Source organism: Salarias fasciatus, chromosome 1 (genome assembly GCF_902148845.1).
Source record: "Salarias fasciatus chromosome 1, fSalaFa1.1, whole genome shotgun sequence".
Taxonomy (NCBI): domain Eukaryota; kingdom Metazoa; phylum Chordata; class Actinopteri; order Blenniiformes; family Blenniidae; genus Salarias; species Salarias fasciatus.
The window spans coordinates 29,970,165-29,991,580 of NC_043745.1; the positions used below are offsets into that span (position 1 = coordinate 29,970,165).

The 21,416-nt window shown below is 43.0% G+C and overlaps 2 protein-coding genes across 3 annotated transcripts; one reads left to right on the forward strand and one right to left on the reverse strand.

Moving 5' to 3' along the window:
* The first annotated feature begins 458 nt into the window (after positions 1-458).
* Positions 459-7,656, forward strand: lysmd2 (LysM, putative peptidoglycan-binding, domain containing 2). The gene is made up of 3 exons (XM_030096278.1): positions 459-929; positions 2,569-2,921; positions 6,941-7,656. Exons 1-3 carry the CDS (start codon positions 684-686, stop codon positions 6,990-6,992), a joined length of 651 nt encoding a protein of 216 aa, XP_029952138.1. The 5' UTR covers positions 459-683; the 3' UTR covers positions 6,993-7,656.
* A 74-nt stretch (positions 7,657-7,730) lies between these two features.
* Positions 7,731-19,847, reverse strand: scg3 (secretogranin III). Of its 2 annotated transcripts, none has more exons than XM_030091362.1 (12): positions 19,633-19,846; positions 18,838-18,890; positions 18,624-18,666; positions 18,197-18,436; positions 16,914-17,056; positions 16,418-16,576; positions 16,107-16,335; positions 15,631-15,747; positions 13,086-13,169; positions 12,213-12,323; positions 11,030-11,119; positions 7,731-8,622 (listed from the first exon to the last, which is right to left on the reverse strand). In XM_030091362.1, the coding sequence occupies exons 1-12, from the start codon at positions 19,718-19,720 to the stop codon at positions 8,504-8,506; spliced, it is 1,476 nt and encodes a 491-aa protein (XP_029947222.1). In that variant the 5' UTR covers positions 19,721-19,846; the 3' UTR covers positions 7,731-8,503. The 2 variants fall into 2 exon arrangements, with proteins under 2 accessions (XP_029947222.1, XP_029947212.1); XM_030091352.1 differs by having other exon boundaries at positions 8,504-8,622; positions 18,209-18,436; positions 19,633-19,847.
* Positions 19,848-21,416: the final 1,569 nt, after the last annotated feature.

Genomic DNA, 21,416 nt, shown 5'->3' on the forward strand with positions numbered 1-21,416 from the left:
GCACTATTTTTCTGTTGTTATATTACTTTTGATATGAGTCAACTACAAAGAAAGGCTTAACCCGGGGTGTTAAACATGAGGCCCGTGGGCCAAAACTGGCCTGCAACAGACTTCAATTCAGCTTCTTGAAACCAAGCAAATTGCTGGGCCGGATTAGAGCCTTTTGCCGGCCGGCATAGGCCCACGGGCCTTATGTTTAACACCCCTGTTGTAAAGGGACACAAATCAAAGACTATCTATTCTAAAACTTGAAACACAAAACTATTAAGGTTGAAAACAACCACTAAATTGGACCAAAACTGCAACATAGATGCAAAACAACAACAACTTGAACACAGCTGGATGGAACATCAACACAAATCACTACAGAGGCGGTAAAAATAAAAGCACGCTGAAGTGTCTATTACTTTGAAACGCAGACGGAAGCTGCTCTGTTGGCGTTCCCTGTGACGTCAGCGCGTACGAACGTCAACGTAACGGCCCTCTCCAGAATGACAAAAGCGAATGGTGAGCCGGTGACCCCCCGCGACATGTCTGTGGTCCCCCGGGCCGACCTGCTCACCGTGTCCGGGGATGGGAAGCCTCCCGCCGCCTGAGCCCGGGACTCAGTGAGAAGCGACGGCATCGGCGCAGCCTGACAACAAGCGGAGGCGGCCGCCCTCCTCCTATTTATCCACGAGAAGATGGCGGAGTTCTCGCCCGTCCTGCCAATGCGGGATGGAGGAGGACGGTTCGCTCAGCCCATCTTCCCGCGGTCCAGGTCCGGTTCCGAGTCGGAGAGCGAGCTGTCCCAGAGCCTGGCCCGGACCAAGATCCGGTCGTACGGCAGCACCGCCAGCGTCACGGCCTCTCTGGGGGAGAAATTCATCGAGCATCGGGTTACAGACAGCGACACTCTGCAGGGAATCGCTCTGAAGTACGGTGTAACGGTAAGGTGGTCCTCCTCACCGACCCAACCGCCCTCAGCTGATAAACAGTCAATAGTGGAGGGATAGATCAGTGTTGATGCGCTCCTGGTTGAATCAGAGAGACAACCGAAACACAAGGCCAGCTTTCCAACAGTTTTCATCGTGTCACGACAAGGTTTGTTCTTCTCCAAACTTTAGTTAATTCTTTAAAATAAACTTCCTGTTTTATGCTTTTTGTTTCACTTTCTACAGAAAGTGAAAAACTATGTCTTTGGTAAAATATCCTAATGACTCTTTCCATTCCATCTCATGTCCCTTTTACATTGTACCACATTTTTAAGGTGCATGCATGCATTTGTGGGATGAACAGCAGTTTTACTGTTCGATCTTACTATTAATGCCTCTTGGATGTGCAGTAATCAAACAAGGAGTCTCAGCAGCATGTTGGAGTACCACTGGAACCTCTTCCTCCTCACGGTGGTCACCAGCCTGATCACACACTGATGTGAAACAGCATCTCATTCTTCTCCACTGTGTTTCATGTAGTAGGTCACTGTGGCAGCAGCAGCAGCAGCACACCCAAGCTGACCCCACCAAACAAAGCTGGGCTAAAGCTGGATCTAATGACAGCAGAAGCTCAAAAATATATAGAGTCGAGATGTGTGTTCCTAATGAAAGTGTCACTCTATAGAAGTAAACAGTATTTCAACAGAATTACATTTATTGAAAAGAAACAACAAACAAGTGAACTCCTAAATTTTGTGCTCTGTTTAGTAATACAGGTTACAATTTATCCTCTAGCTTGGTTTGAAAGAACATAGATGTGAGATACTAGATGAACGTGTCCAGACAACAGCGACAATAAAAGCAAACCTGATTAGCTGAGGTTTGGTTATCAGTCAGACAAAGGGCAAAGGACTCAGCTCATAAATGCAGAGTCAAATGAATAAACAATAAGACATTTGTTTAAGAATTTGAACCACATAAACCTTTTCTACAGCAGCTCACGAACCGCTTTTAATTATTGTGTACTCATGAAAACAATTGACCCTGCTCCAGATATTTGTCTGGAAATGATGGTCACTTCAGATTATATTAAGATGAGTTAAATAGGAAACTGCCTGGAGAAATTTTCTTTAAATACCCTCAAAATGTGGAACGTTGAGTTTACAATGTTTGACCTACTGCTTACTATTTCGCCACAGTGGACAAATTCTAATTGGTGTCCGAGGGTGCTGTTTCAGCAGCGCTTCTTCAGTCTTGGATACTCACATAAAACTTTGCCCAGAGTAGAAATACTTGTGCTTTGTGGACAAAAAGTAGCCTTCTGTATTTATAATTGACCACCATATGCATATTACAGTGCATTAGTGAGGCAGTATGAAGTAAATCTGCAATGTAAATACACCTTTTCAAGGCAAAGTGTGCTCTCAGTTTTACATTTTGATTTGGGTCAGTTTATTTATTTATTATTCATGAAAATGCTTTTAACACTTTCACTTTTAAATGCATCCCTGCCTAAAATCTACTTGCTCAGTACTTTGTGATCAACCAGCTGGACAAATATATGGTAGAAACACAGATAAGATAAGTCTTTCAGCACAGAGGTGGCAACTCGTCTTATGTAACAATCTTTTCTGCTGTCGCCCTCATATGCCAGATGGAGCAAATCAAGAGAGCTAATAAGCTGTTCAGCAATGACTGCATCTTCCTAAAGAACAGCCTCAACATCCCCGTGGTGTCGGAGAAGCGCTTCATATTTAATGGACTCTCTCTGGAGTCTCCTGACGGGGACGGCGAGACGGCGTGCCAGGACGCAGAGGCGCCCTGCATTATGACGCAGGACATCGAGGGACCCACGCCCCCACCTTCCCCGCCCCCCGAGGAATCCGCACCCCCTCAGCCTCCGCCTCAGCCGGAGGAGCTATCAGCCAAAGACTTCTTACACAGACTGGACTTGCAGATTAAACAGTCAAAACAAGCTGCTCGCAGGCTGAAAGAAGAGGAAGTGAGGTGAGGCCGCAACACGCCGTATAGCCACCGCTGGCGGTTTCTTTTCCTGTGTGATTGTGTGAGATGTGTCTACAACATCTACTTAATAGGCAACTTTGTTTAAGGCTCTGGATCAGGGGAGATTTCACACATACACAGATCTCAGGTCCGGATCTTACAGACCTGGTGTGAAAGCTCCATTAATGCCTGGTGGGACTTTGAGTGGGTGGGACCGGGAAAATGTTAGCTTAAAAACCTTTTCAGACAACTCATTTCTCCTTCTTTTAGTTATTACATTATCACTTTGATTAAAAGCTAAAGCTACATGAAATCAAAAGTAGTTTCAAATGTTCAACTTTTTCAAGTTATTCATCATATGTCCAGAAACCACATTCTGCATTTTGGATATTTTGCAACCTTCAGCATGCATGTTGAATTACTGTGTTCAATATGCTTCCATTATGAAAAATACTGCAATGCCCAGTAAAATAATTAGAAAAAGCAGGTAATTTTTGTGAAAAACCCCAGTCATTACCTACATCTACACCTGACCAGCTCCTCCTGCGGGCCTGATTTGACCTTTTTTTATTTGACATCCCTGCTTTAGAGTCCCGGTCTGACCTGCATCTGGTGACACTCATGGCAACGTTTTCCTCACTGAATTTTATTTGTGAAACACCACAGCAACGTCGTTTTTCCTGAATGGAAAAAGAAACAGGATGTCATTTCGTTGCAAGCAGCACATTATTTCACCGTGGGCTTTGACACATTTCCAATCCGATTTGTTTACTCCAAGTTACTAAAAATGTTTCCTGTCCTTGACAGAAAAGTTTCCTTAACAGTAATTTTAGAGATGAAAGACAGAACTAACAATTAAATACAATAATAAAAAAAAAAACTCCTTAAAACTCCTAGTACAGATGAATTTGGAGCTTTTTGTGAAGAAGCCAGCGCAAAAGCTAAAAAAGGTGTCAACACAAAAGCAGCTTATGACACCTTAAAGACTCATCCAAAAGCCACAAATAGACTCTGCTGTGCAGTGAAGGAGTTTCCTTCATCAGTGTGTCACAAAGCACCACTGTAGGTTTAGTTTGGAGAAACGTCGATGAAGCTGAGTTGTTTCCAGGCAGGATTGTATTAATTCCTGAACACCACGTCACAGAGAGTTACATTTGCATGTAGTGTTCATTACATGTTTTCAGTAACAGTGAGCTGCAATTGAAATGGGCTGAACAGACTGAAAGCTTCATTCTCTTTTTTTTTCTTTTCAGATGTCATTTGTTGTTGGAAAAGCTGAGTCATTCATAGCGAATGTTATTGTTCATCTCATTTCTGTAAATTCAAAAATATGGAGTCTGTAAAGATGTTTGGGCGAAACTTGTGAGTTACAGTTTTTACATTTCACAACCATTTCTCCCAAAAAATTGACTGAATCCAGCCAGAATGTAGAAAACTGGATTCTGCAGGATTGTCAGATAAACGGAGCTCATAAAAAGAATAATGTTCTCACAGGAAAGGGGAAAAAAAAAAAAAGCATCGAACATAGGAATCAGGGTTTTGCCAATCTGCTGCACTAGTCAGATGCGACGTTATGCAACAGGCAGGTATTTATCAGGAGATTTGGCCGGCTGAATCAGGCCTGTGCGTGTCTTCCTGACGCTGCAAGTTAGGACAGAGAACACTGTCACGTCTGCTGGGTGCTGAAGTAGTAGTAGATGCCTGGCACACACCCATTCATAGTGGCCCTGTTGGTACTATCAGTCAGTATTGACTGAGTCACACTGCTGCTGACTCTTCCTCAGGCACAGACGCTCTGTTTTTCCACGTCAGGCCCAGCAGAAGGGCTTTACTCATGCTGTTAAGTTTTTTTTGAGAATGACTATTGTTCCGCCATAGTTCCTCCTGCAGCACCCTCCAGGTTAGTTTCCTTCCTGTGAGCTTCAGGGTAACTTTACCGAATCCCTTGAGCCTTGAGGTTGGTATAACTGTCAGTAATGTTGAGCAGTGTGATACAGTGATTTGTGATAAATATATACTCTCAAGATATTAGTGCTAGTGTGTTTTTGAGATTTGTACTCTTAAATAACAAACCCTTAGTTTTGCCCCTAATTTACCCTGCCTGTGACTGTGCTGGGGTTATTTTTTAAATTGTTGTTTTCACGTGTCTGTCAGCAGTTCCCACCAGCAGTGTTTCCAAAGCAGAGTTTGTGCTTTTTTTGCTCCCTTTTCCCTAAATCTTGTGCTTCTGACTCCTGTCCTGAGGCCTTTAGGCATGAGACAGCATAGGCATCAGCTAAATTAAATTCTAAATTGGTTAATCACACATATTTTATGATTCTGATTGATCACACTTTTCTTTCATATCTAAAATGAATGAGCCTCAATGAGAACTGCCACTTACCTTTCCATTGGGAAGCTTTCATAGAGACTTGTGATTTTTTTAATCTGAAAAACAACGTTGTAGACAATGTTGGTTGACAAAATTAATGTACAGTTAGAAGCACACTAATATTGAAGACCATAGTGACATCTCTAGACACAAAGAAATGTAGTGGTCAGCACTGTCACTACTCTGTGGCCGTTCTCTTAAATTCTCTCAATTTTTTAAGTGGTTTCTTAAGTTTGAAGGTCGCTTTTCTCTTCTGATTTTCTTCGTTAATGTTTTCTGCCACTGATTGTGTAAAACTTTAAACATTTCTTTTTTTAATATCCCATCCTTCCACGCTTCCTTTTCCACCTATCATCCAAAGGCATGACTTCCTTTCACTGGCATTTTTGCCGATGTGCCAGTAAGGTTAGACCCGTGTTGTTTGACAAAGCCTTAAGCTGACAAAGTTTTTAATTTGTTTACCGAGCTAGCTGAGGCAAAGCTGAGCTTTGTGCTGAAGTCCTGCCTCGAGGCCGGCCTGTGGAGCTGCAGTGTGTTCAGACAAACACAAGCCCGCTCGGTCGTATTCACTCGGCCCCAGAGCAAACACGGAGTGCGTGCCTGTTTGACTTTCTCCCGAGGATGAAAGCAAGCCGCCAATCTCTGCAGCTGTAGCGTCGGGCACTGGTTTCCAACCTGTTTTTTTTTTCCGCGGAGTCTCCTTGAAATGACCTCCTGTGGAAGTGGACGCCATCTCCTATCTTTAATTTGCTAAATTGGTGGGCACACCCTCTCCCACCAACAGCTTCAAAGAGCTGTTATCTGGCTCTTTTCCAGATTATTGAAATATTCATCATTTCTTTGATTAGCGTTGCTGGAAATAGCTATCATGAAATTATAATTCAAATTGTAGCTTCCTGTGGTGTATTTGATACGATGGCATAAATATTTATATTGTTTTTGATTTAGCTGACCAATTCCTGGTTTCAAACCGCATCCTCCCTCTGGATGCTTCCTGTGTTTCATCTATTCATTTTCTTTCTAACGATCAGCAGCTTTGAAGAAAATGTTTTCTTTTTTTTCTTCAATAATGACAGTGAATAGAGTCCATGATCCTACAAATCGATGTCCAACTTATCATACGTCCAAGGATACTCCTGTTTTCTGCAGGCAGGCTCTTTTTCGAGCAGATGATCCCTGGACTGTGACTGAGGACAGTGTAGGATCATCCATTATTCACTTGCTCACCTGGACGCCATGGTGACCAGCAGTGCAGAGGAAGGCGGAGAACGAAGCTGTTAAAGTGACTAAACAACGAACACTGTGGACCCCTTCAGACTCCAGTGCACAGCCTCTGCTTTCTGGGTTTTTGAAGTTTTCAGTGTTATTTTTGATTCACTTCACTAAAAGAATAATCTCATAGTTTGTCCACTAAAACGACAGAATTAAAAAAAACCTGATCTTGTGCCTCTGAATGGTTTCGATCACTGCTGATTGTTGGATTTCAACAATGAATGAATAAAAAAATGAAGAAACAAGACATTTACTTTCCCTTTAGTCCTGAAGGTTGCAGACTTCTGGATTTGTGTGTACAGGTATATCGTCACGGCTGACTTCTCAGAATGTTGACTCTCCTGTTGAAGTGGTTTCTTATCTTTGTGCCATCCTGCAGGAGCAGCGAGGAGGACTACACGGCGCCCACGACGTCATATCAGGAGATATAATAGGACAAGTCTGTTTACCTGAAGCGCTGAAGTGTTGCACACACAAGCAGTACCACAACCTTAAGGCTTTCTTTGTTTCTTCTCCTTCTTGTGTTTACCACGTTGAACAAGTGTCATGTTTGCCTTTTTTTTTTTTTTTTTTAATTATTTATTTGAATTCAATCGTTGTGTGTATTGTTCTGGTTTGACTGGGCGACCTGCTGTGAGAAGTGGCGTTTCAGGACACGCGCCCATCCACTCGCCATCGCCGCCGCTTGTACAGAGCCCACCTGCTGCATACGCTCACGCCGCCCAGCGCTAAGCATTTCCAGAGGGATTAGCTTGTTGGACTTGCTAACCGATTCTGATGTTCTAAATCTCCTCCTAGAATAGGATCATCGGAAACTATATTCAGGCCTTCCTCGTCAGTGTTTACCCCGTACGAGCTCACCCCAGACAGGACTCCAGCCTTTCAACACGTCCCATTTGCCTCTCAGAAGCTTTTTTTGGGTTTGTTTGTTTTTTTTTTTTCCTCTTTTTCTTTGTGAACAAAAGGGACTGCTCTATTTTTTTGAAGTGTGGATGCATTATTTATGTGTGGACAACTGTCTGTTACAGCTGTTTTACTGTGCTTTTAAAATATATCGGTTTTATTTGGGGAGAATAAATCTGTATTTAAGCCAGACCTGTTGTTTCATGTTGTGGATGCTTTTTTTTTTTTTTTCTTCATGACTCCGTCGTGACAGTTAAGTACACAGGTAAAGAAAAGGCAATGTTTTAATTGCTTTTACAACTTTAGGAAAAAATCACAAATATTTACATTTAAAAATACTTCATCTTTCGTCTCTAGATGGAAATGAACTCATAGAGACAATGCACAGACACTTCATGATTCAGACATCGCCCCCTAGTGGGCTCCAGATGGATTACAGCAGAGTGGTACAGGAGAAAAAAGCGCACTGACATGATAACCAACAAATATATATATATATATTTTTTTTTTGGTAAAGTAAAAAGCAAGAATACATTTAGGTTTTACACATACACCAAAAGAGGGAAAAGCAAATATAACAGGCTAAGACAGGTTACAGATAGTGAGCATAATTTGATATATGTGTGTTGCAAAAATGATTTGGAAACAGTTATGACAAAGCTACGGCGTCGTATCCTCAAAACATTCATTTTCCAAAAGAATCAGGTTGGAACAAATGTGTGGTGAATTCATGACATAAAATAATGTGATTTCCTTCTTAGTGACAGTCTAAAGGTTATCTCGGCGTGCAAATACGATCATTTAGTTCTCTGTTAGGAATAAATTAATGAGGTTTGTTTTGATTTTGCTGATAGTGTATTTAAATCATTTCAATAGATGTTGGGAATGTCTAGAAAGTTAAATAAGATTCCATTAGCAGGTAGGTTTGAATACATAGTATATATTTTACCATGCCATGGGGGGAAAAAAAACAAACATAATCAGGGTTTTGTGGGAGATGTTGGAGTCAGAGTCTTGTGTTTTGGGGCAGGTGACAGTATTACAGGCTGCTGTAGATCCTCTTGATGGTGTCGCCTTCATCTTTGGCGATGATTCCCTTCTCGATATACGAATCAACCTGTTGGTCCATGAAGTCCTTCAGCTTGGACAGGTCGTAATCTGCAAAGAGACGCATGGTGATTGGTTAATAATCTGAGGGTGAATTAAAAATAAAAACAGAATTTTAATAAATTTAAAAAAAAAGTTTGTCTTGAATCGTACCTACAGTTTGATTATCAGTGTTTTAAACATGAGAGTCTATCAAAAAACACACAGATGATATTAAAAGCATTGATGTTTTGTTCTCAGAAGAGGTATCTAATCAGAAACAAAGAGAGATCTGCAGGATGTGATGGCAGACAGCAACGATCAGACATTAAACACTATCTTCTTAAGTTGGGGCACCCAAACAAGCTCCAAGGAGGATTAAGGTCAGGGCATGCTTGTCTGAACCTAAGAAGAAGGTCAAAAGTTAAAACTGTTGCAAAAAAACAAAACTTACTATGAGAATAAACATCTTTTCAAAAAAGATTTTTAGAATTCATTTTTCGTTTTTTCCCCTGCTCGAAGGTGACTGTCGTTTCTCGAAGCACCGAACGTCAGCAAGAAAAAAAAAAAAAGCAGGTTTGGGCTAAATTTAGTGAAGAGCAACCTAAATCTGTATCATCCATCATGGAAACAAATGAGTTTGAGGGGAGAGGCTCACAGCCGCAGCGCCTCCTCTGTCAGAAGAGGCATCAGGAGGATGAAAAGGGCGGCCAGAAAGCCACGCAGCAACTTCTGCGCCTTCCCGATGACATTTCCAGCAGCGGTGATTCAGCTTGAAGGTGCGGTTGCTTTGCAGATGACAAACATGACGTGTGTGAGGGATTAGCAGGATGTGATTAGAGGCGGCACCGCTTCTCTCCGTCTTGGCTGCGAGGAGCCGAGAGCCAAAACCAGGATGTCGCCTTCTACCTCCATCTGCTCCCCTGGCTAATCTCCGTGGTGTGTAGGCGTACGGTACACAGACACACACATGCTTGCACACGCAGCCCGCTGAGGCTGTTCTAATGGCTACTTCTGCGAGAGTAAACACAATAAATGGCCCATCTCACTCTGTTACTATGACGCTGTTCTTTGTTGAAAGGGCTTTTGTTCTCCTCCGGCTGCGCGCTCTCCGAGAGGAATATGAAGTAAAGACACATTTAGAGAGCAGTTTAATATCATCCAAGGTGAGTTCGAACGGTATGCTCCGACTCTGGATCATATTGGCAACCGAGAGTCCGAGGACGGAAACACTGGGCGGCCCTGAGGCCATGTTCTGACTCCGTGAGAGAGTTCAGCCTTTGCTTTTCTTACACCATTATCACTCATGTCTCCTCTGGCCGGTCGCTGACAGGCAGACGGGGAGGCCCCTGTTGTCCTGGACGACCGAGCCACACACTTGAATGCTAATGAAGCGTCCTATATAGAGCAAGGTCAGAGATGAGCTCCCAACAAAACTTCCCCGCTGCTCCGCTTCTCTGCTTCTCAGCAGTTTCTGCTCAGCGTCAGTCCTTTCACCCTCTCGTCTTTTCCCAGTGCCTCAGTTGCCTGCCATGAACTCTAAACTAAATGGAGCCGCTGAACATTAACAGTTATTCTAGATGTGACTGATCTGGAGCGCTTGTTGGTTCGGTCAGACTCTGAGATGCTCATCAGTGGACTGACGGCCTGAATAGTGAGAACTCATTAGCATTTATTTCGCTTCTGCTTAATTAAGCAAAAACTCGGCACTGGTTTGACAGCCGGCTCCTCCGGTGGAAGGAATACGCTGCTGTGTGTGAAACGGCCACAGTTTTCACAGCTCTGCAGACGGAGGCAGTTTCTGGGTCACACGCTGAATCTTTACGACCGCCGCTGCACGAAGGAGGCAGTAAATATAAATGAACACTCACATGCTCTACAAATCTTGGAAGATGAACAGACACCAATGATCAAGATGTGATAGTGAGCACTAAACAAACAATGAAGGGCTTTTTTTTTTTTTGATGTAATAGTGATTGATGGGATAGTTAAAGAGCAAGCGTTATATCAATGGCTATCTCCCTTTTTCAGATGCAAACGTTCTTGTGACATAAATGATGAAGAACAAGCACGAGGGAGTGCATGAATAGATCTTTGTCTTTGTACAAGACAGCTGTGTCAAGTGCAATTAGGACGGGCTCATTAAGGATTACCCATATTCATTAGGTGTGGAGCGAAGCGTCTTATCCCGGTATCCCACTCTGTTTTAAATTGCAAATTGAGGCCAACTAAAGAGGCTTCCAGCTTTCTCTTCTTCGCTGAGCCAACTCTGACCCATTCCAATTAGGCGGGGATGTTTTAAAAGTCTGGCTCCTGAAACTCAACTCAGACAGGAGAGGGTCGTTTGTGGAGATGAGTTACAGTATACATAAAAAGTGAACGCATCGACATGATTCAACAGATCTCCTTTCGGTTTCTCAAGGACTTGAAGTGTCTGGAGTCTCTCTTATCTGCTTTTTAACGAGGAAACTCATCTCACCATTATTGCCTTCGTCTTTGTTGTGTTTCTTCAGCCACTCGATGTTCTTCCTGATGGCCTCCAGATACGTCTCCGACTTGCCGGGGTGATCTGAAGTGAAAAGAAACAGAGCATGAGGATGAGAACATGTGAGAATTGACTTTGTAATTCAAAAATCTAAATTTCAGACATCTACATTCTCTTTTTTTGTTCTAGAACACGAGTGCTCAGAGGGTCCTTGTTTTCAGCAGAACAAGACACTGCTATAGTGCATTTTTCCATCCATCTGCTATATCTACTGTCTCCAACATCCAGTGGGGGTCTATCTATTATTTAAACCATGAATAAAATCCTAAAGCAAGAAGTATGCTGTATTTATTAACCTCACAGTAGCAATGGAACCATGCAGCATCCCACACAGAAAAGACACAGATGCATTCTATGAAGTTTTGTGCGACTTCTTCCTGAAACTTTTTAGTATGATATATATCTACCAAATCAAATCTGACAAACTTATTAAAACGATACATTATGGTACATGCATAATTTGGAAGTTTTGGAAAAGATGACACATTGCACAATCCCCTTTCCATTCCAATTTTGTATTAGATAAGCTATGAATGACACACATTGCTCCTGGGCCATCTTTAAATAAGATTTCCTGCTGAAACAAATGCTCTACTGCTAATATGTCTCCCAACTTGTTTTCTCTCTATGTATCGGTTTGTGTAGGGATTAAATTGAGGAGTAAGTACAGTGATGTGGACAGGGACACAACATATTGCCAGACAAGCTTTCCGCTGAGCGTTATTGGACTGGCCTAGTTCAGGGACCTAATTATGATTGACCCAGTCTCCGCTGTGTTGTTTATACCTTCTTACTTTGGCAGAATAAAAAAAAACAAAAAAACAATGAAGCTCTAATGTGAAGAGAAGAGGGCGTTTCTGCTCCATTAAACTGATGTGGTGGAATGCAATGTTTTTGAATAACATGTTTATTAGAGACATTTGGTAATAATAACACAAAATCATAAAATAAAGATACAAAAAACAACAAAAAAAAACCATGACAAAATAAAAAAAAGGCTTTTTTTTTAAATGAAAAATATCAAGGGCAAAATGGTGAAATCATATGGAAGTATGCATCAGTTATATGAAGGTCATGTATATATCTGAGTTATGTCAGTGCTGGGCATCGGACTGACTGGTCTCAGTGGGCGGCTGCTCCTCTTTGGTCGAGTCCTTCAGATTCTCGTACTCCTTCTGCATCTTGGCCGCCTCAGCTTTGGTGTTGTCATCCTCATCCAAGTTTTTCCCTGCAGTAAACCATCAGCACACAGAGCTTTAGAAAACGCTGCTCAGTTGCTACTCAAGCTTCTTCAATCAAATAATTCAGTTTTTCCTTCTGGGAAATGCCACTAAACGTGCTACTTTGAGTTATATTTGTAATAATCTTAACAGAAAGTGTTGATTAGGTGGGTTTATGTGCAGCAAAATGGTTTGAAGAAAAGAAATACTCCAATATTTCACATAAAAAAAATCTTTTCAGCAAGAAGTAAGATGCTTTTAGGAATGATCAGTTATTTCATGATGTAAAGGAGAGTGGTGGACGGGTGGATGGTTGGGTTAAAGGCAGCGAGTAGAGCATCCTGGTAAAGACTAACACTGGTTTCCTGTTAGGATAAGCAGATGGCTGAATTTCAGATACCACTGAGCCTCAGATAAAGACAAATAAATAAAAATATGTTCTTTCACAATACTGACATACAGTTTAAAACACAAAAGACACAATTAGTATTCTGGTGAGCTGTGTGAGAAGAGGCTGGTGGACGTTGTATCTTCCAGCAGAGACAAGCTGTTACCATCTAACTGAAAAAATCATGCTGAGCAAAGCTCACTGCCTTCAGGCTGCTGTCTTATACAAATCCTTTATCGACAAATACGTGTAAAATCTTCAAAAAGATTAACTGGTTTATTGAATCTGAAGTTACAATTAATACGACTGATCATGCAGCATAAACTCAAACCATCTTATTCATCTTTTCAATGTCTGTGAGATAACTGGTGAGGGTTAATACCGCTGAGTGCAGCGAAGTCAGGAGGCCCCAGAGACTTTCCCAGCTTGTTCTTGGTCTGCATGGCGATCATAGCATCCAGGTTCTCTGCAGGAGAATGAAAAGGGACAAGCTTTTACTTCAGATAACGTCCGCATTGTGCTTCCTGCTCACGGAGCAGATGATGGATAAAAAGCGGCGCTTTGTGCCTGTATGACTCAAAGGTTGATTATGAGGAGAGAAAGGCTTTGTGCAGTTCATGAAAACAGGGTTCAGGAGTATGAAAATAATGATTAGTGTGTTTCTTTTTTCCACAACAATTTTCAGTAATTTAACTATGCATTATTAATTTAATGAAATATAACAACAGCCTTCATCAGTATGATAATACATATCTATTTATTTGGGCAGCATTGACAGTTTTTTTCATTGCTGTATCTTTTTCAAATAGCGCTGAAATAGTTGAACGGCAAACATGAGTGGTGCAGTTTAGTGGCAGAAATCTCATTGAGGTTAGATTAGCATGTTTTCACTGTAGGATTAGAATATGGGGAGCAACACAGATCAGACGGCTGAATGGAACAAATAGTCCTCGCTGGATTAACAAAAGGCGGGGGAAACGTTATCCTCTAAAATAAAGGGAACAGATGTTCTGGAGACAGACATCATCACCCGAAGTCATCTGAAATTACACTGTTTACCTCAAAGTTAAATCACTAATTTCAGGTTTATTCGATCTTTTCTAACATCCTACCCATTATTTATAGCATCTATAGGGATGATTTAAGCATTTATTTAAAGGAAGGCTGATGAGATGAAAAAAGAATCTCAGCCTCAACTTACAGGTTTCTCAAATTAAGAACTTTGTATTTAAGCCACAGGACCTGACGATGAATAGCAGACCGTATTTTGTATGTTTACTCAAAGTCCAGCTGGCTGTCCTGTATAATATTATCTATTTCTGAAGAACTGCATTTTGTGGTTTCTGCAATAAACACAAACACCAAAACCAATATCAAGATAACACACGAGAAAATATGACTGCAGATTAGTAGTGAGGAGTTGATTTTCCTCCAAACTGGATTCAGACATCGAGCCTCTTTTTACTGTTGTCTGAAGAACGCAATAATAATAATAAGACTAGCGGGATGGCAAGACTTCATCGCCATAAATGAGCATCAAGGAGCTTTGCAATTTCCTGCCTCGTCTGTGCTCGCTCCGGCTTCATTTTATTTCCTATTATCTAACCAGCTCAATCTCCCTTGAACTTTCTAGTTATTCAAGCCATCTCCTCCCACCTGGGCAGAGTGGAAGCCCATTATTTCATCCTGTGCCCACACACACACACACACATGTGCATGCACACGCACGCACACATTTCTTCCGCCTCCACTCCATCTCTCCTTATCTTGAGGCCTGCATCAGCTGCTTGGCCGATAAAAGCTGAGTGACAGCTGTGTGTGTTCGGTCGTGTACCTGGGTGACTCACTGGAGCACCGTGGCCTGTTGGGGGATGGGGGGGGGGGCAAAGTGGCTTGAAGGGGATGGCATTAACATGTTGCTAGGCGATGGAGGGATTCCATCCCATTATCTCACTGCGGCCGTTTTTACTTAAAGCCGGAGGGGTTGCCGTGGAAACCCACGTCTATTGTAATGGCACACGCGTGTTTTCCTTTGGCGCTCTAACGTCAGCATCGGTCACTTGTTCTGCTTTGGAAGACAGCGATGACCAGCTGCCGTTCGGAGGAAACGCAAGGACATTTGATCAATACTGCCGCAGCCAACACAGATCAGCCATAATTCTGTTTAGACATAATCACTTTATTGTGAGACTACATTAGGATGTTTGCAATGTAAGCAAATACTGTAGATGTGGCAACCAGGATGCCATTTTTTAGAGCTCTTATGCCCCTATATTCTTTTATATCGCTTTGAATTTAAAAAATCTTTCTTGAGAGAGGACATCATTTCAGCGTTTCCTGTCTGGGACTGAATGTCATTTAAGCAAAAGGGAAACGTGTTTGGGCTGAGATTTCCCGAGGCTCGAGCAGAGAGATGACAGCTGTCCCTTACAGGTGGTCGACCTTTGCACTGCCCAACTGATGTGATGTCCGGCCATAAAAGGAAACAGCCCGATTAAGCAGGGAGAGCCTGACACTAATGTGTCTGTGCGGGCTTCACACACCACTGCATCAGCTGATAAGGGAACATTAGTGGACTGGAGGTAAAATACAATATGATGTGGAAAGACATGCACGCTGCTTAATGTGATAAAAAAACACTGAAACGCACATTTTGAACTTTTAATCCACTGTTGATGTTGATGCTGACTAGTTTTAAATGGCTTTTATATTGCTTGGTACCATTCAAACATGAAAATATAATGATCTGGCCCTGAAGTAAAATCAGTTTCTCAAACCACTACATGCTAAACACATAATCTCCTGCCATCGTTTCCCGATCCAACACATACATTCAATGACAGCGTTCAAGGACGGTAACACCTCTTCCAATATAATTCTGTGCTTTGCATTCAGGCACTGTAATGGAAGGTATTATCGTTTCTTACCCAGATAGGACACTCCCTCCTCTGGTGTGATGGTGCCGTACTTCACCATCATCTTCACAAAATCAATCAGGGTTTTCATGATGGTGATCAGTGTCTCTCGCTCCTGAGTGTCTTTCTCTGCAAGAGCAAAAGCAGAGGACAAACTCACTAACAGCATTCGGCACAGGTAACTGCTTACCGCGGTGTTAGTCGGACACATGCTGTTCGACTGTGGGGGTCTGGATAATTGGATTATAAATAATTACTTCTGTGTGCGTGTGTGTGTGTGTGTGTGCATGTGTGTGTGTGTGTGTGTGTGTAAGCGACTGCTTTTCATCTGCACGATCTATGTGTATGCGTGTGGGGGGATAAAAAAAGATGGAAAAGCGAGCAGTGACTCATTGTGACGACCTTCAATCTCGAAGATGCTGTGAAAGTGACTTCCGGTGTGTCTGAGATCTGAAATGTCGCAGCGACCTCTGGGTTTGTGTTTTTACCTGAGTCCAGGCTTCTGAGCAGGCGGTAGAAGTTTGGGAAGTACTGCAGGTCCTGGAGTCCGTCTTCGGGGCTCACCTCGTTGCCCTCCTCGGTGTCTTTATCCCAGGTGTCGTCCGCGGCATCGCCTCTTTCCTCTGCATCCCTCTCAATCTCATCCTCAATCTCGTCGTCGTCTTCATCCTCTTCCTCCTCGTCATTGTAACGGCGCCTCGGTGGCTCCCAAGTGTCCTAGAAATGTGATTGTTTTTTTGTTTGTTTTTTTTTGCCATCTTTCTTATTACAACTACAATCATCACCGTCACTTCTTTACCGAGGTGGTATCTGAGCCCTGGTCGTCTTGATCCCTCCTGGTCTCTTGGTCGTTGCTCTCGACGTCTTCGACCTCGTTGATCTTGGCGTTCTTGGTGATGAGATCCTGGAGGGCCTCGGCCACCTGATACTCCAGAGTATCCGCCTGAGAGTCAGTGATCTACACAACGGGAATCAGAAATAAGGGATGTTCTGTCAGATGCGACTGTACAGTACAACGTGTCCTGACTCCTTCTGTCATCTATTGATCTTTGTCAAAGAGCTCTTTGCCGCGAGAAGCAGTCACAGCTTCTCCAAACTACTTATTGAGTGTCAAAATAGTCATTCACGAGCCAAACTACTGAACACAGCACACTTCACACGTCTCCTCATCTCCCAGCGAGGAGACAGGCAGCGAAGCGGGAGAAAAGAGAGAGAGAACGTTCCTGCTGAGAAAATGTCACCCGGCCTGCTGTGCAGGACTGAGGAGCGTTTCAGAGTACAAACTCACAACTCACCAGCCCCAGCTTGAGCAGTTTGGACACGATCCTGTCGAACACTCCTCTGTCGTCCTCCTCGTAGATTTTGTTTGCAATTTTCTGGACGATGTCTTCGGCTGTCAGTGGCGTGCCGTCGACCTGACGAAAGCTTTCTGGGTCATCTGATCACAGACAGTACACAAGTCATCATCTGAAATCTACTGCTTGTTAATTGTGTGTACATACACTGCTACGTACAGCTTTGCTTTAATTCCAACAGATTTGATTGAATATACCTAAATTATTCTTTAATACTCTGGCTAAACAGCATCTTTAACAAGGTTGAAATACTTTCCTGTCTCCTAATTGAACTGATGACTTCTCCTCTGTTTGTACAGTAAGAAAATCAAAGTGAACTCAGAAGTAAACTTTCTCCCATGATGCCTTAAATGGATAAATATGTGTGAGTTACAAGTGACCTTTCGGTTTTCACACTCAGCACATCTATATCTGTAATTCTGAGTAAAATGTTCAATTGTTACAGCTTGATCCTTACATAACATCCCCCGCTGCATCTCAAGGTCCAAACACAGTAAAACTGAGCAGCGCCCCGACACTTTTGCCTGTTCTGACAGACTGAATCATCCGCAGTGTTCTTTTCCTTCAGATAGGGAGACTATTTTTGCATCCCTCCAGAAGGAAATAAGAAATGATACCTTCGACCATCTGTGCCAAATTTAGACATAGCGTAATGTGAAGAGCTGCTTGTCATTGCCGGACCGACTGGCCGAATCGATGAAGTGGAGCACTCAGCGTTTCGCGTCTGAGTCACCTCACCTCGGCGAGCGCTCTGAGCTGATGATCAAATTACGTGTGCACAGAGAGAAATCAGCACTGACAAAGAGCTAAACGCACAGATCTTAATAGACAGAAATGTATGAATTTGAAATATATAGTGAGGTAGAATTTGGGTCAGAGGAGGGCTTTGGGCTTCGTAAAATGACACACAACAGCAGCCCGTGTGCTCAACAGTCTCCTGGGGAAACATGAGAAGACAGTGCTGTATCAGAGCGAGCGCTTAATCTTTCCTGTCGCGTTCACGTGTTACTGTCTTTGACTCCGCGACTCTGCTTATCCCCTTCACGTACACACGTGTTCTCTCGGCCTTCTCTCTTTCTTAAAATGTCTGCCTGGTGGCCTGCCAGCGGCCGACAGAAGCACGCGGCGGGAGGCCTGCCCTCGGTGATGCATGGAGGCAAAGGTCTGGGGAGGAGCGGAAGGATTCGGCCTGTCGGAGCGGTCTGCGCCGCCGCAGGGCGTACCCTGGTACTTGCCGTAGTCCATCCCGTTCTTGGTGGAGTCGTAGTCCTCGGCCAGACGTCGGCTCTTGGTGGAGTCCGATTCATCAGTAACGTACTGGTCCTCCTTCTTGACAGAGACGTCTGCGGTCTCCTTTGGTTTCTGGCCGTCGGCCAGGGACTTGAGCATGGTAAAGTCATCACGATCCTGCTCCTGCTCCTGCTCCGGCTCCACGCCTTTGGAGGCAGGAGATTGCTTGCTCTCTGTTGTGCGGCGGAAACAAAATAATTAAAAGACAACAAATGCAAAGTGTTAGTGATGGAGTCGTCTGATTTTGTTGTCGTTTCTCGGCGCAGATGTAGCCTGCTTTACTGGAAATGCTGGAAAACAGATACACTCAGCAGGCGGAAATCAGGTCATTAATTGATTGGCAATAAGGTTTCCTCTTACCCGCTGACTGTACTGCAGCCTTCACGCTGTCTGCCTCAGCAATCTGGGGGAAACGACCAACATTTAACAAATAATTTCCACTCAGGATATTAACTCTGATCAATGATGTTTGCTGGTCTAATATCTTGGTTGTTTGACAAGTGACCATAAAACCTGTCAAAACGGAAATTGGATGAGAAAATTAATTCTGTGACATGCAGAATGAAGAGTTTACCTGCTCTTGTAATGGTCTCTCTTCTGTCAGCTGTCTGTTGTGCACAGTTTTGTCTGTAAAAACAAAAATCAAAACAAAACATGCAATTTTTTTACTTGCTGGATAAGAACATTTTTAATAACAGGTTCGGTACAAAAGAAAGGTCAGATTTTTTTATTGTTTTTAGGATTTGTTTGGGAGATTATCCTATTATATATTGGTTTGATGTTTTGCATTTAATAATACAAATAATTCACATTGCATATCTAGTCTTTGAGTAATTGTATATGATTTGTTTCCGTTTAGAAACTTACTGAATGAATGCCGAATGTGGCTCTACTAAACACACGTTTTCCTGACTTAACGTGATGTGATGCGCTCCTGCTCCAGCAACTCCCCACCGCAGAGGCAGAGCTTAATCGGATTATCAAACAAAAGATTAAACTGCAGCGAAAATAGACCACAAGCGGCCTTAGCAGGCGACCAGTCACAGCTGAGCTGCATGAACTTTCAGAGCATGGCTTTCTGCTGCTTTTCTTCATCAACAGGTTCACGCTTGATCTTCACATCGCAACTCCAAAAAACACCGCAAAAAAAAAAAAAAATCTCTACATACTCATTAGAAACTGTTTTTCTTAATTAGATTTCAAGTATTGTGCCATGTGCGCTCAAGTTTGTTCGGTTTTTTTAATATTAAACTGAATTAATCAACACCACCTTGAAATATTTACCTTCAACAAGAGTTTTTTCTAATATTTCTAAATAAGAGAATCCTTGTAGATGTTCCAGACTGTCATAAAATTCACTTGTACTCACCATCGCTGGAGGCTGTCGGTGTGGGGAAGGCAGAAATCTGGCTCACTACAATCAGAAGCACACAAAGGCCGACGCACTGGGACGCCATCCTGGAACGGAGCGCTGTTTTCCGGAGGCTCCGGGAGCGAAATGTCCCCGGGCTGTGGTCCTGCTGCTGTCCGAGGAGAAGTGCTGAACGAATGGACAGCTCCGCTCCGGCCGCTGGAGCCGCTCCCGTCCCGACCGGCCGCTCTGGAGGAGGAGGAGGAAGAAGAAGAGGAGGAAGAGGAGGAGGAGGAGGAGCAGCGCGCGCTTCTCTCCGCGTCGCTCCGGAGCTGTTGACGAGGCGCGGTGCTGAAAGCAGGTCACCTCCCCGGAATTAGGAGCAGATAAGCGGGGACGCTCTTCAAGCCCCGTGTGAGCCGCAGCATCACCTGCCTGAGCAGTAATAGAGCTCACCACAACAAGACCTGCCCCCTCCGTCTGAGAGAGGAGGAGGAGGAGGAGGAGGAGGAGGAGGAAGAGGAGGGAAACGCTGCAAAAAATGTCCATGCCTTTCAACTCCTATTCAGTCCATTAAAAAAATCACACATTTTCATTTAAAACAAATAACACAGTGGGAGCAAAGGCGTTATTTTCCTTACTGCAGTTATTGCAAGTAGCGATTTTTCAAACATTTCATTATTATTTATGTTAAGAGTCACATTTCCAACAAAAGGCAGAAAAATACACATTTCTGCACTGGAAGACGTATTTTGATTCATTAATTTGTTTGCCTATTAAACCATAATGTTTCAAATGCAGTTGAGATTGAACAAAACCTCGTGTTTGTGTTTTTGCATTAGTGTTTAGTGTTTTGCAGTGTGTCAGCAGGAAAAAAAAAAAACCCCTGTCCACTCCGTGCGTCATTCAACCTGCGTCATGGTTGTAGATCTTCCACTGGCCGGTCAATAGCAACCGATATTAAAGTGGCAATTAAACACATAAACAAGGGGAAGATAAATTTATCCAGCTTTATGACCGCAATGCTTTCATAAGGTCGGCGTATCACTAATTAGATGTGGGTTTCCCTCTCGTGTGGATCACCGTGCAGGTGTTAGGAGGTTCATTTCCTTCAGTCCCCGCACCGTCAGACTCATAATAAGACGGAGAGGTTTCATTTAAAAGTTTTCTTGGCAAACTTGCTTTGGGAGACGTGTGCGCAAAGGAATACTCTGATCCATTTGATTAAAATGTCTTCAAATGAAAAAGGAGTTGAACTAAAAACGACATAATGACGGTGCGCTGCAGCTGAATATTTCATGGGCAGAAATTGAGTGCGCGCTCTTTAATTCATGGCAATGAGCAAGTCAGAGTGAAGGCGTATGCTTTAGAGATGATGTGGGATGTCACTGTTAATCCTGTGGTTTCTGAAAGCTCTACATGAGATTAAAGTGCTCCCTGGTCAGTGACTGGACATCCTTTTTCAGAGGAAACATCAATCTCTCTCTCTCTCATTCTGACAAGTAGAAACTTAAGTGAAGCATTTCCATACATTTATGGTAATATCCTCCTCACACTTGGTTTGCATTATTGCTTTTGAATAAACGCAATCAAAGCAGAATGGACAGATATATCATGCTGTTATGAGACAGCTTTGACCATTTTTAGGCACGTTTTGTTGCCAAAGTAGAAAATATAGGTTGATCTTTCATCTTGGACATTTTGTTCAGGAATAGGCAAAATAAATAAAACATGAAGTTTGCAGTAGCTTTGCCATGCACGATTCACAAGATAGCAGTATTAAAAACAAGATCATATACCGA

What these genes read in the sequence shown, in the direction of transcription:
- lysmd2 (XM_030096278.1), top strand. Translation starts at nt 684, where the DNA reads ATGGCGGAGTTCTCGCCCGTCCTGCCAATGCGGGATGGAGGAGGACGG. An exon ending in CTCTGAAGTACGGTGTAACG is followed by an intron (nt 930 to 2,568) that starts GTAAGGTGGTCC and finishes CTCATATGCCAG; the next exon opens with ATGGAGCAAATCAAGAGAGC. An exon ending in CTGAAAGAAGAGGAAGTGAG is followed by an intron (nt 2,922 to 6,940) that starts GTGAGGCCGCAA and finishes GCCATCCTGCAG; the next exon opens with GAGCAGCGAGGAGGACTACA.
- scg3 (XM_030091362.1), bottom strand. Translation starts at nt 19,720, where the DNA reads ATGGCGTCCCAGTGCGTCGGCCTTTGTGTGCTTCTGATTGTAGTGAGC. An exon ending in GCTCAGAAGCCTGGACTCAG is followed by an intron (nt 15,748 to 16,106) that starts GTAAAAACACAA and finishes TTGCTCTTGCAG; the next exon opens with AGAAAGACACTCAGGAGCGA. An exon ending in CAAAGACGAAGGCAATAATG is followed by an intron (nt 8,623 to 11,029) that starts GTGAGATGAGTT and finishes GTCTCTTTGCAG; the next exon opens with ATTACGACCTGTCCAAGCTG.